General features: G+C 35.2%; 2 protein-coding genes across 3 annotated transcripts; one reads left to right on the forward strand and one right to left on the reverse strand.

Annotated features, from left to right (window-relative positions):
• Nucleotides 1-2,472: 2,472 nt before the first annotated feature.
• Nucleotides 2,473-6,566, forward strand: LOC101216814. 2 transcript variants are annotated; one of them, XM_031884109.1, is made up of 5 exons: nt 2,473-3,039; nt 5,081-5,140; nt 5,342-5,404; nt 5,629-5,697; nt 5,937-6,566. In XM_031884109.1, exons 1-5 carry the CDS (start codon nt 2,662-2,664, stop codon nt 6,186-6,188), a joined length of 822 nt encoding a protein of 273 aa, XP_031739969.1. In that variant the 5' UTR covers nt 2,473-2,661; the 3' UTR covers nt 6,189-6,566. The 2 variants fall into 2 exon arrangements, with proteins under 2 accessions (XP_031739969.1, XP_004145517.1); XM_004145469.3 differs by having other exon boundaries at nt 2,477-3,030.
• A 1,025-nt stretch (nt 6,567-7,591) lies between these two features.
• Nucleotides 7,592-12,975, reverse strand: LOC101214985 (aberrant root formation protein 4). Its single transcript, XM_011655936.2, has 14 exons — nt 12,651-12,975; nt 12,108-12,284; nt 11,838-11,984; nt 11,185-11,251; nt 10,418-10,596; nt 10,275-10,334; nt 9,968-10,118; nt 9,827-9,886; nt 9,454-9,716; nt 9,251-9,322; nt 9,078-9,155; nt 8,789-8,986; nt 8,322-8,373; nt 7,592-8,141 (listed from the first exon to the last, which is right to left on the reverse strand). Exons 1-14 carry the CDS (start codon nt 12,759-12,761, stop codon nt 7,930-7,932), a joined length of 1,827 nt encoding a protein of 608 aa, XP_011654238.1. The 5' UTR covers nt 12,762-12,975; the 3' UTR covers nt 7,592-7,929.
• Nucleotides 12,976-13,135: the final 160 nt, after the last annotated feature.

Consider the following 13,135-nt stretch of genomic DNA (forward strand, 5'->3'; position numbering starts at 1 on the left):
AAAATATAAATGAAAATAAATAATAATAATAATAAAATAGTAGTAAGTGAGAACGCTGTAAATAAGAGAGAAAATGTAATTATTTATAAAATATAGGGGTAAGTAATTTGATTAATTTTGCTAAATTTTATAATTAATTTCGACGTTTTGCTATTGTTGAGAGTAAAGAGAGTTGAGTGAATTTTACTATATCTCATATTATTAGTTTAACGTTATATTATTGAAAATGTCCCTTATAATATCTAAAATATTGATATATTTTATAAATATTTTGATTAATTTATTGTATTCAAAATGCTTCAAATATTTAGTATTTAAAACTATTACAAGGTAAACAAAATATATATGAACTTCCATAAAAATAACAAAAAGAAGTTATGATAATAGAACACATGTCACAACATTTTATAAATTTGCAAAAGTGACAAATTTAAAAGAGCCGTTTGATATCACTAAATTTGTCATATTTGCAATATATAAGAAAATTAATGCTATGAATATTTTTTTATAAATATTTTAGTCATTTATATAATTTTTTAAATATATAATAATAATGTTTGTTCCATTGGAAAATTAACACATTGACTTAGGGAATGGCGGAGAGTGCAAAAGTGGAAATATTTGACAATTACGTTGGGAAGAATTGGAAATAAATTAATTAGGAAGAATTTTGGGGAAGAATTGAAATTAGTTGTTTGTTCGGTACTTTTGCCCAATTTTTAGGCTGATTCCTAAAAGGGAACTGCTGATTGGCCAATTAACTTCCGAGTAACCAAGCTGACATGCGTTTCCTTCTACCATAAACGTGGCACTTTTCTATTGGACAACTTTGATGATATGTACAACTACGATGTACGTTTGTTTAGTCGAAGTTTTGAGTAAATATCAATCCATCTGAGAAATATAAATACACAAAAAGGTTTGTTTAAAAAATATTAAAATTAATAGTTTTTTTTTAATTTTAATAAAAACAAAATGTTTTTTAGAAATAAAATAGGAAAGCTAGGACAAATTATGTTAGTTTTATAATTTAAATAAACCAAATAAAACTAAATCATATTTTTTAGTTTTGAAAAGGGTGTGAGCATACAAAAACAAGTCCAAATCTTAGACATCATATAGTCCAAAGTGTTTATTTATTAATATAAAACACATTTTAAACTTTGATTGTTGTGATATAGTATATGTCTTTTTTAATCTATTGAAATCATAAAACGAAAAAAAATATTTAAATTAGTAAATAAATATTGTATAATTACTTGTTTATTATTTATATTATATTTACATCGGTGATCTTATATACCTTTGTTTTTGTATTTATGTTTTTTTCGATGTATGATGAAAATAAGACTTTACCACAAAGTCGAATCCAAGTAAATAAAAAGTAATGCAACTAGGGTTGATCATCGGTTGATCGAAGTCAGTTTAGTAAATGTTCAAACTGATCTCGACATCCATGAATAACATCGATGAGTAAGGGTCGATTACGTCAATTTAGTTTAGCACTCATAATTACTTCTTGAAAATTCTCAAATTAAGACTTTTCAAAACCAACCCTACTGTTTTCAGTTTGACGGACCTCAGATGGGTTGGTCGACTCGATTTTTCAATATTTCGCTCACTCTTAAATACAATGATTAAAACCAACACTTTCTTTAAACATTTTAAATTGTACACTAATTCATTTAATTTGGTAGCAATTCAACTTTATACTTGCAAAATTGGAACAACAGTCCAACAAGAAAAAAAATGAAGTAGAGAAAATTGAACCAAAAACATATCGCAACTAACATCAAAATTAAGGCATTGCATTTTCTAACCTCAAAAACATTATCGGACAAATTTCGGTTAAAAAAAATCAACATAAAATTCAATTATAATACTAAAATAAAAAAATCGAACATGGTTTAATTTTTTTTAAAAATTATATATATATATATATATATATATATATATATATATATATATATATATATATATTTTGAAAAAAATGGTATTTAGGCAACTACTCAAAATAATTATTAAATATATTTAAAACAAATTTTATTAAATTGAATTTTAAAAAACATTTTATGAATCCAAAGATCTTAAAATTAAAATTATAAATATAATGGAGAATTAAAAAATGACATTGGTAATTTAGTCACTTTTTAATTGAGTAAAATGAAAACTGGACCCTAACCGAAAACCCGTGTAGTTAAACACAAATGAGAGTTGAGAAGAGGAAGGAGGAAAAAGCGGTGAATGAAATGGGAAATTAGGGTCCGTCCGGATTTAAACCCGAAAACAAGAATGGAAGCTGTCGCTTTTACGTCTAACGGACCCACATATCCAAGAGCTAATTAAATTTTTAAAAAGTGATGAAAAATGAAATGAAATTAAAGAAAGGGAAAAAAAAAGAGTGAGAGTGGAAGGCCCACGCCGAAGCTGACAAAGAAGTGGAACAAAGAAGGGAAACCTGAACAACCACCACATAGCAAAGCCAAACCCCACTCCCTCTCTCTCTCCTTCCCTATTCCCTCTTCCCTCTCTCTCTTTCCTTTTTTTTCTCTATCTAATCTTTTTTCCCCCAATATTTATACCCTTTCTTTACTCTCTCCGCCACCCTCTTTCCCTTTTCTCTTCTTCTTTCTTTTTTTTTTCTTCCCTCATTTCCTCATCATGCTGAACCACGACCAATGGCTTTCAGCGGCCATGGCGGACGAAACCCTTGTTGCTGACTTATTGTTGAGGTTGAAGCAGTCTCAGGCTGTTTTACCTTCCAAATCTCCTCTTCCGATGTCTGTTCCGTTTACCTGGGGTATTAAGCAACCAAGGTCCAGGATGTCTACAGCTACGGCTACGGCTACGGTGCCTGTTAGATGTGGTGATGTTGTATTGAAGAGGAATAATAAGGATGTTGATTCAACTAGATGTAGTCCTACCACGCCGCTTTCATGGAGTGGTGGAGCTTCTCCTTCTGCAACGCTTGATGGTTTTGAGGAGTCCAGTCGTCCCGCTACGCTCTCTCAGGCTGCATCCAGATTTAAGGTTCTTGAGGTTTTTTTTTTTTTTTTGTTTGTTTATTATCTTCTCATTCTCTGTTGTGATTTATGCCGTCTGTTTTGGATTTTTGTAGTTTCGTCTCTTTTCTCGCGTCTGTGTGCTTTGAGTTCCCGATCTTTCTGATTTTTTTTTTTGTTTTTTTGGATATTATTTTTTACGAGTTCTCTCGATTCTTGACGACGGCGTTCTTAATTATGGTTTTTTTTATCGGCGGTGGTGTCTCGTCGGCTGCGGATTTTAAGCCGCTGGTGGCGGCGTGGATTCTCAGATGAAACATTCTTATCTCGGAGAAGCTTTAGATATTTTGTATCGTCACCGTTTTTTTCTTTTTTCATTTGCTTTTTCAAGAATCTGATTCTGTTTCGAGAAATCTCTTCTGATTTTCTTCTTCTCATTTTGTTCGTCAGTTAGTCGAAAAGAACTTCCTCTCTCAGAACTCACACACCTGCAAATCTCTCAATTCCACAATCGCCGTACTTCACCTAACAGTTTCCAATTCTCTCCATCAATGGCGGACAACCCTCACAAATCACCGTCGAGAAAACCGCTCTTTAATTCCATTAATCCACAAATAAACTCCTAGATTTTCCTAAAATTTCACTTCTCGGGTCAGCGAAAGGACGCGTGTTGAAAAATACTTAGCGTTTTCTTCTCGCCTCTTTTCGAGCTCCGTCTGTCGACTCGAAATCCATTATTTCTTCGAAATTGACCAAAACACCCTTCGAATCCCTCGCTAGATTCCAAACATTTCCAAATCGTACATCGAGTCGCTGTTTCCTCACGCACGCGATTTTGCCAATATAAACTCTCTTCCATCGCCGACGGTCCGTCTACCCAAGGACCATTCACCATAGTAAGGGCCTCGAAACTTCCCTACATCCAATCGTCCTTTCCTTTTCCTCTCTTTTTTGACCCTACTACCACTCGACGCGTAGAAGATTCATCACCAAACCGCGAGGCTATTCTTGTAATTTCCCCCACATTCCGAACCGGTCTGCTCGAACCGGCGGCCAGATTCGACCGTCGACGAAGCTACTAAATGAGGTCCCAAATCGGATCAGGTAAGAGATGAAACGCTCCCAAGAGAATAGATAGGTGTGCGTTAGGTTTGATGCAGACTTGGTTGTTTGGGGAGGGAGCAATTATCAGGTGTGGCGATGGTACACCGTTTGTTCCTGTGTTGGCTTTCTGAAATATATATATATATATATTAATAATAAAATGGAATCTTCCCAATTGTTCATGATTGATGGATAGGAGTAGAATAACAAAAAAATATACGATAACGAATTTGAATTTGGATCGTGAGTATGGTTGGGGGAAAAGATATAATTATACATAGAATTGTTTTATAAGTTGTTGAGGTGAGAAAAGGAAAAGGATGATCCACGTGACCAAGTCACGCGAGGTGGGAAAGCAAGACATGAGATGGTACGGGGTGTGGTCGCAATCTTAAAGTGACCACGTGGAGTTCATGATGTGGCGTGAGATTCTGGTAAATGTGTATTTGGGTCACATTTGTTTCCCAAATAATACTTCCATTCATTCCGGTTCTGGACAATACTTATTTTGTTTGTTGTCTAATAATAATTTATCTTAATAAGGGTAAGATAAGATGGATGCATATTCCCCATCTCTTCTTAGTGGGAGGAGAGAGAAGAGGTAATTGCTGTTGTTTCCGTTTCAAATTTTGTGCCACTTTGCTTTTTTTCCTTTCTTGTTCATATGTCTATATGTTTGCAATTTTGATTCTTATTAATGGGTTTGATAATTGGAGTTGATAATGATGATCCTCATCAATATGTTTGGAGTTGAATTTAAAGCCTGTGTTATTTGTTTTGCAATACTGATTCGAATTAATGGGCTTGAAAATGGGGTTGATTTAAACTTTTTTGTGATAATGATTCTTATCAATATGTTTTGGGGCTGGTTATACTTTTTTTGTTAGTTGTTTTGTTGGTGATATTGGTTCTTCTTCTTATTGATAGACTTTATGTTAGTGATTTTTATAATATGTTTGGTGTATGTTTTTCAGGGTGCTGCTGGAAATGAGTCGGCGGCTGGTAATACTACAAAGAGGTTAAGACGAAAGAAGGTAATTTCTTGTAGGGAAAATCAATTTTGGATTTGTTGGGGTCTGGCCGTATAAGTCAAGCATTTGTTTATTGCTGACTTTAATTGAGTTGTTGGCTTGCATTGTTCTTGATGAATGAATTGTTCAACAACCAACTGTATATCTAACTTATTTCTTTTTATGCTCTTATTTGATGACGTATTCTCTTTGTTTGTTTTCTAGACATTTGCTGAACTTAAGGAAGAGGAAAGCATCCTTTTGAAGGAGAAAATTCATCTCAAAATGGTATGAATATGATCTTCTTTTGTTATAGGAGTGGATATGTATATGCTATATATTATTTTGTTTATAAATTATAATTGGGATAAAGAACTTTAAATTTATAATTTATTTTGTATTTTCTTGATGTTTTGTTCTATATAGACAAATTAGGGGCTGTTGCCTTTTTCTTTCTTGTTGGCACTGGCACCATCTTTTGTTTTTGAGGACCTAACTTACTTTTTGAACAGGAACTGGCCACTTTAAGGGCAAACTTAGAAGAACAAAGAGCCAAGAATGAGAGTCTGAAGAAAATGAAGGTAATTTCTACCTCTCTCTCTCTCTTTTTTTAATCAACATGTCTGCTGCTTTCTTTTTCCATGAACATTTGAGTTATACTGTCTTTTTGTCATTGTAAAGTTATGAAAAGATTGATAGAAAAAAAAAGTGTTCGAAAGATGTTGACATTTCACAACCAATATTCTCTTTCTTTATCAAACAAATCACTTGATTTTCCTACCAAGGCTCTTCTGAGAACAATAAATCTCACTTCATGCAGGTAGATCTCAACTTCAAATACACAGAGAAATTCATTACAAACTCCAATATGATGATGACGACGACGACGATGATGCCAGAAGAATCTTCATCCACACTAACCCATCAAAGGGAAAGCTCTTCACCCACATTGCCATTCACAACATCAGGATCAGGTTCTTCCGAGGCTCAATCGCAAAAGAACTTGAAATCAACCGAAGAAGATTGTGTCTTTCTCTTGCCAGATTTAAATATGATACCCTCAGAAGATTAACTAAGATCAAAATACATTGACTCTCTCTCTCTCTCTCGTTCTTGTTTTTCGTTCTTGCTAATATGATGACATGGACAGGCACTGATTGTGAAGCCATGAGAGCTCCAATGGCTTTACAATTTGTTGATGGCAAAAAAAGTTTGCCGTCTTGTAGAAGAACATTCAATTCAGTCTGTTAGCATTTGTTAATTCCTGTGTTTCTTACCATATTTTTTTAAGGATGTAACTCTGTGGGTTAAACAAATTGTTGAATCCCTCTAGAAGAATGGTGTAGGGTTGATTCATTCGTTGTAGCGTTTATTATATAGGTACATAGTTACTTAATTTGATTGTCATGACTTTGTTGTTATAAAAGTTGTTATTTTTTTACCATTTTTACTCTTTTTGTGCTTTCTTACTCATTATGTTCACTCACAAGTGCTTTGATGCAAAGCATTAGCACGACTTGGTTTGAATTAGTGTGTTAAATCAATGATAAAGTTTTAGTTCTAACAATGAGAGAGACCCACTCATGAGAAAGTGTGTTTGATGTATTGATGAGGCACTATACGATGAACAGAATATAGTTTAAATATTAGGCACTATTCGATTTTGATTTTTTCAAAATGTTGATTGTGGTCATTGTTTTGTTGTAAAGATTATTTTCATCTCTATTTCCAAAATTGACAATTTCACAAGTAACGAAGACTTGCAATTTTTTGAATACACTTCGAAATTTAATTTAATGAGTTTGATGCAAAATTTTCAATTGAAAAGAAAGATGAAGTGATTGAAATGATCTCATTCAAAGGTCATTGAAAGTACACAAGGAAGTAAAATGAGGTTAAAAATCCAAGAATTGAATAAATCAAAGTTGCTAATGCGAGTTGACTTAGCGATATTGGGCATGCATTGCAAGTGGGACGGGTGAGTAATGCGTAAGAACCTGCCCTTGGGAGGGGAACAACAGCTGGAAACAGCTGCTAATACCTCGTACGCTGAGGAGCAAAAGGAGGAATCCGCCCGAGGAGGGGCTCGCGTCTGATTAGCTAGTTGGTGAGGCAATAGCTTACCAAGGCGATGATGAGTAGCTGGTCCGAGAGGATGATCAGCCACACTGGGACTGACTTAGCGATATTGGGCATGCATTTTTTGTCGTACTAAAAAATAATTCAAGGTTTTTTATTTGTTGGTTGTAATAAAAAAACCAATATCTAAAATTATCATTGTTTGCATAAAATTTCCAAGAAAAAGTATGTGATTCGATCTAATACAATCTTTTGATTCTCTCTTGATTGAAAAATATGTAGAAGAATGCTTACACTTGATATACGAAAACCGTTCTTAAAGTTGGAAGTTTAGAATAATATTTGTATCTCTAAAGAACCTAAAAGGAGCTTGAGGTTGAAGGAATGAATCAAGTCTTACAAAATTACGTGTCGATTTGTACTTGATCCAAAATTTCTCATTCAGCTGTAATTGTCCTAGGCTGAGTTTCTCATAAAGTCAATTCAAGAAAGAGTAGGTTGAGCAAATATAAATGAAACAGCAACACGTTTCAGAACTGGGAAACCGACTTTCCAAATGACACTATCCATTGTTCCATTGTTTTCCTTTTGACTCATTACATGAAATCATCTTATGTATACATAAGACTTTTGGCACTTCCATTTTTTCACTGGAAGCATGAATCATGTAGTGTAGAAGAAATGGAGACTTTTGGTCACCATTTCTCTCACCAATCTCCACCAATTTCTAAGATTCATCTCAACTTCTCTTCGACAAGATCGATGCAACGATATAATACAAGCTCTACTGGGTTTAAGGCACACTCTATGTCCACCGTAATCTGATCATAATCGGCCTTGTTCTCCGACATTATCCCCGTCACTAACGTCCGAAGAGGGAGAAGCCATTCGTTATAGGATTTCTGCAAATTGCTCTTCAGCAAAACCCCAGTATAGTTTGTGTTTCCTGTTCCGTGGATTTTGATTATGATTCACAATCATCAATAATAATTAAACATTAAGAGTCCATATGTTCAAGCAGATTCTGTTTGGCTAGCCCTTTCTAGGCCTTAGGAAGTGACAAATTCTAAATTATCTAATGTCAATACCAAAAGGCACTAATATTTAACATTCACCAGCGATTTACCTGTTGCCTCGGTTATCAGCACGTACCGGTATAGATTGAGGGCCGAAAGAACCTGTAGTAATACATAAAAAGTTTTTAACTGAATAATATAGAACCAAGATGAAGAAAGCCAAAAACTTCATTTGTAATTTCTAGCCCAGATCTCAAATACATGACACCCTTCTACAAGCTCCCTTTTCTTGTCTATTGGTTCATGACAGACACGATGTAAAGCATATATGTACTTTCCATCTATTATTTTGCATTTTAAAGACCCATGACTGCAATTATACGTAAGCATAGGCATCAGTATCCATTAAAACTCAGTTTTAAGAATTGCATCAATAATAGAGACGTCAATATGGGTGTACTTAGATGGGAAGAATCGATGAACAAGGGTGAAACTAGTAAAAATGATAACAAATCACAGGAGATATGGTTTTAGAAAGTGAAATGAAGAAAGTTTTGTTATATAGTTGTTTAAATACCGCATCACTCTGCTCTGGAAGCACTGGAGGCCCCCCTTTCGAAGGCCTCAAAATGAGCTCCACCAATTCTAGGATACTTGCAGTCCAAAATGATGGTTCTGGACGTGCTTTGGTATCAACTTGCAAACTGCCAGCTGCTCTTTTCTGGCAAAGCTCCGCATGCATTTCTCCTTTGACAAGATCTAAAAGAAGTCCAACCTATTTTAATGTTTTAACCATAAGATCAGAGATGTTATAACCTGGATGATCAATAATATTTAACTGAAAAGGCAGGCTAGATTGGGTTTACCATAGAGGGAGAGTCACTATTCACAATTAGAGCTCTAAACATGTCGAACCTTTGAGAATAAGGAATATCAGCAAGCAACTGGTTATGGTAGTTAGACATAAATAAGTTGATATTCTCATAGAAAAATTGAACCGTGTAAAAAAAAATTAAATTATTGAACTTAAGAAACTCACCTTTTTAAATAAATCAAACCCATTCCTCCGTAGTGTTGCATCTGGTGCATACATGATAATTATCTGAACAGCCTGAAATGTAACTTGACCAACAAAGAAGAGTTTAGACAATCTTCACCACCCTAATCTATACATAGTAATAAAAGATAATAAAAATAAAAGTTGAGTGCTCAATATGGGATCTGAAGAACATGATATACTACCTGCAAAGCAGCAAATAAACTAGGCATGTACGATATGTAGTCACTTTCTTTGTCATCAAAACTTTCAGATCCATTAATGCAGAGCAAGAAATCAATGGCATGTTTCTTTAGTTTCCAAGATAGAGCGGGAAAAGAGAGTATATGCCTGAACATGCCTATAGCTTTCCATCTTTCAGTTTGTTTGGACGTCAGTTCATCTTTAAGAACATTCAGTTTTTCATCTGCAGCCTGAACAACCTCTTCAGAAATAAATCCCCAAAGAACTGCATGTATAAAGCAATAGAAAAAAGATTGGGAAACAAAAAAGAAGCCAACGATTTAGAACCTGACATTTAAGCGTGCAAGGACTCCTTTGAAATTAATGAACACAAACCTGAAAGACATGCACCGTGCTTGATGTAGGAAAAACAGGCCGTATAATCATCTTCATCCTCTAAGTACAAAAAATGAACAAGGAATGATAAATGGATTTGTTAAAAAATACAAACTTGCTAGGAAAAGTAGCATGGCTTACCTCCAATAATGTTTTTAGAAATTTTGTCGATATCAAATCCAGTGATAAGACCAGCGTATGACAACCCACAGAAGGGGAGAAAGGATGACAACTTCGAGATGAAAGGAAGACAGCTTGAAACTTCATGACTCATGCTGACTGAAAAGAGAGCCTGCATTTCAATCATGCATTTGACATTTGAGAGACTAACCCAATCAGCACCCCCAACTCTGAACACAAGGAGAATTATAAGAGAAGGTGGGGAAGAGAAGCCAGACGTGACTTGATGAACAAACTCGGCAAATTTTCATTTGAATGGACAAAATACCATGATTTGCAATACATAGAGTCCAAGAAGAGATTGGAGCTTCTCCTGTACTTTGCCATCCTGTATCATAAATTAGAAAACAAGAATAATTGATGGGAAAATCATTGGATGAAAGAACCATAGCACATCAAAACACCACTTACCACCAACTTTACACAAACTGACTGGATGGAACTGGCAATGTCCATAGCTCTGGCATATAAAGTATCACAGTTCACATCCCCTTCACTTGTTTCAAAATCCACGGCTTTAAGTGCATTGAGAACAACAGGAACTGCTACTTTTATTTGCTCAAAATGACGCCTCTGAATGGAACGAATCACTGGAAATCAATTTGTCTTAGAAGATGCTACTTAAAAATATATTAAAAAGTTTGAAGAGAAGATAAATGTATCTTAAATTAAAAGGTATCATGAGCAAGCCCTATGGACAAATAATGCCTCACTTTAATACTACACCAAAAGTGTGGTAAGGTGGAGGATAACTTTTATTTAGTGTTACATCATGTAAACCAAATTCAAGGATCCTAATGCCACTGTTCTCCCACAATAGATGATAACCCAAAGATGGTGTTGACCATACTACAGGAGGGATAGTAAGGGAGCTGGACAAGGGAACACTCGCCAGTGTGATGTAGGAATGTTGTTAGTAAGTTTGTTGATCTGTTAGTAGTATTATAGTTGTCTGTGTTCTGGCTATTCTTTTTCAAGCTTGTATTTTGAATAAACAGTAGTTCTGGGGTTGTGAGAGATGATGAGCCCTTTCAAAATTGCTGGTTTTATTGTGTTTGGGTTATATTTTCCATTATCGTTCTCATTGGCAACTAAAAGAATCGTGAGGAAGAATGCTTAGCTTACAGCTAGCAATCCAATCACCCTGCCCAGAAAGATACTTAATGTGTAGTTATTACCTTTAGAGAGCCCACTTAGAAAAGGGGCAGCACAATTGGTTGCATTGGTCGTCTGCAAATCTAATGCCTGAAGCAATTGCAATAATTGTTAAATCAAGAACTATAATATGCAACCATTTTAAGCAAAAACGAGTTTGAAATGAACATTATCTCCTCCAAAGAAGCCTATTAAAAATATCTACGAGCTGCAACTTACAGCCATTACATGGAGTTATTCAGAATTAAAAGTGCAGTTCACTTATAAAGCACAATGCCCCAAATGCTTTCACTTGAATGCCTTGTGTTAGAGGTAAACAATTTATTGTTTTGCATCAACCTGCTAACTTGAGCAAGGTTTAGATACAAGAGTGAAAATTCTTTTCTATTTTATTTTAATTATTAGTATTCACCTGTGAGTCTGTAATTGTCTTGCAAAATCTCACTGAACAATTGCTCGAATTTACTACTAGTGGAAGATACAATAGTAATCTAATTATATAGATCATTATTTTAAAACAAAGTAACCGTTTTGGAAGAGCCGTACGCAGGTGGAAACAAGAAAACCCTACAGTTATAGACGTCCACTGGTGAACTAAAAAGTTGAATGCCAAAACATTTTGTAACAGCAAAGAAACCACCCAGTTATCACTATGAAGAATTTAATACTGATGTACCTCACAAAGAACCGACAGCATATCCCGTGGACTGCACAGAGTAACGAACCTATCAATAATACTATCGACAATCTCCAGACATCCACCTACCCTTATAAACTTGGAAACTGCCTTTGGAAGATCAAATGAAAGAGTGTCAATAGTACCCTGCAACGTTTGTGGGCAGTGGTGTCAGCTGGGAAAACAACTAAAGTGTAGCAAAACCCATAAAGATCAAATGGCAGATATATCGATATGAGCTTAAAATATATGTATATATAGGTATGGAACCTGGTCTAATGAAGGAGAAGATATAAATTGATAGATCTCATTGAGGACTTCAGAGGCATCACTCTCTGTATCTCCATTGTCCAATTCTGTTTCAGCAGCCTCTGAAATACAATCAAGGTAATTCACCAGCTCAGACACCAAGGCTTCGGATTGATGGGTGTCTTCATTTTCAGTCGACTTTAAAAGACAAACAGATTGTTAAAATCCAGCCATTATCAAAACTACTGAACGCAAAACAAGATTAGTCATGGACTCGTTCACCATGTTTCATTTGAAGAAAATAAATTAATAGCACATAATCCTTGCCCCTGAAAACATTTACATCATTCTTATCTATAAAAGTCACCATCGCATTAAACGAAAGAACTTGCAGCCAGGTAAGCCAACTACCTAAAAATGACAGTTTTATAAGCATACACGTTCAACAACGAACCGAAAAAATCCGGTCCCTGGTGTCACATAGTTAAATGGAGCAGCCAACAATCCGGAGGGGGGATGAAATTTGAGCAGAAAAGTTCTTGGAGTGGAACTTCTAGGTCTTACCTTGGAGCAAGCCGCAAGTAATTCACGGAGCCGAAGCACTGAAGGACGATCATCGGAAGGCACGGTGAGTTGAAGTTTAGACAAACAGTGATGATCGTCGGCCTTCTCCATTGAAATGGCTTTCCACCGCTGTAAGTGTGACCTTGAGATCACTGCACAGAGTTCTGATAACTATACTGCTTCTTCCCTGTCGCCCACCGGCGGTTCAAAGTTTCGGTCCGCCCGTGTCTCTTCTCCGGCGGGGCGGAGTTTCGGTCGACTTGATGGGCTAATAGGTAATCTCTTCCGGACGGATCTTCCCGGTTCGAATATATAGATATATATGTGCGCACGCAACTAAACGAAATTTACAACAACAAAACAAAAATTGTAAGATTGAAAGCTTTTTTCTATTTTTTATATTTTTCTATGAATAAATTAATTTGTAGGTAAACTGTGGAGTAAACATATAAACAAAATCGAAAATTTTAAAAAACGAGTACGAC

This window comes from Cucumis sativus, chromosome 4 (assembly GCF_000004075.3).
Source record: "Cucumis sativus cultivar 9930 chromosome 4, Cucumber_9930_V3, whole genome shotgun sequence".
In the NCBI taxonomy this organism is placed as follows: Eukaryota; Viridiplantae; Streptophyta; class Magnoliopsida; order Cucurbitales; family Cucurbitaceae; genus Cucumis; species Cucumis sativus.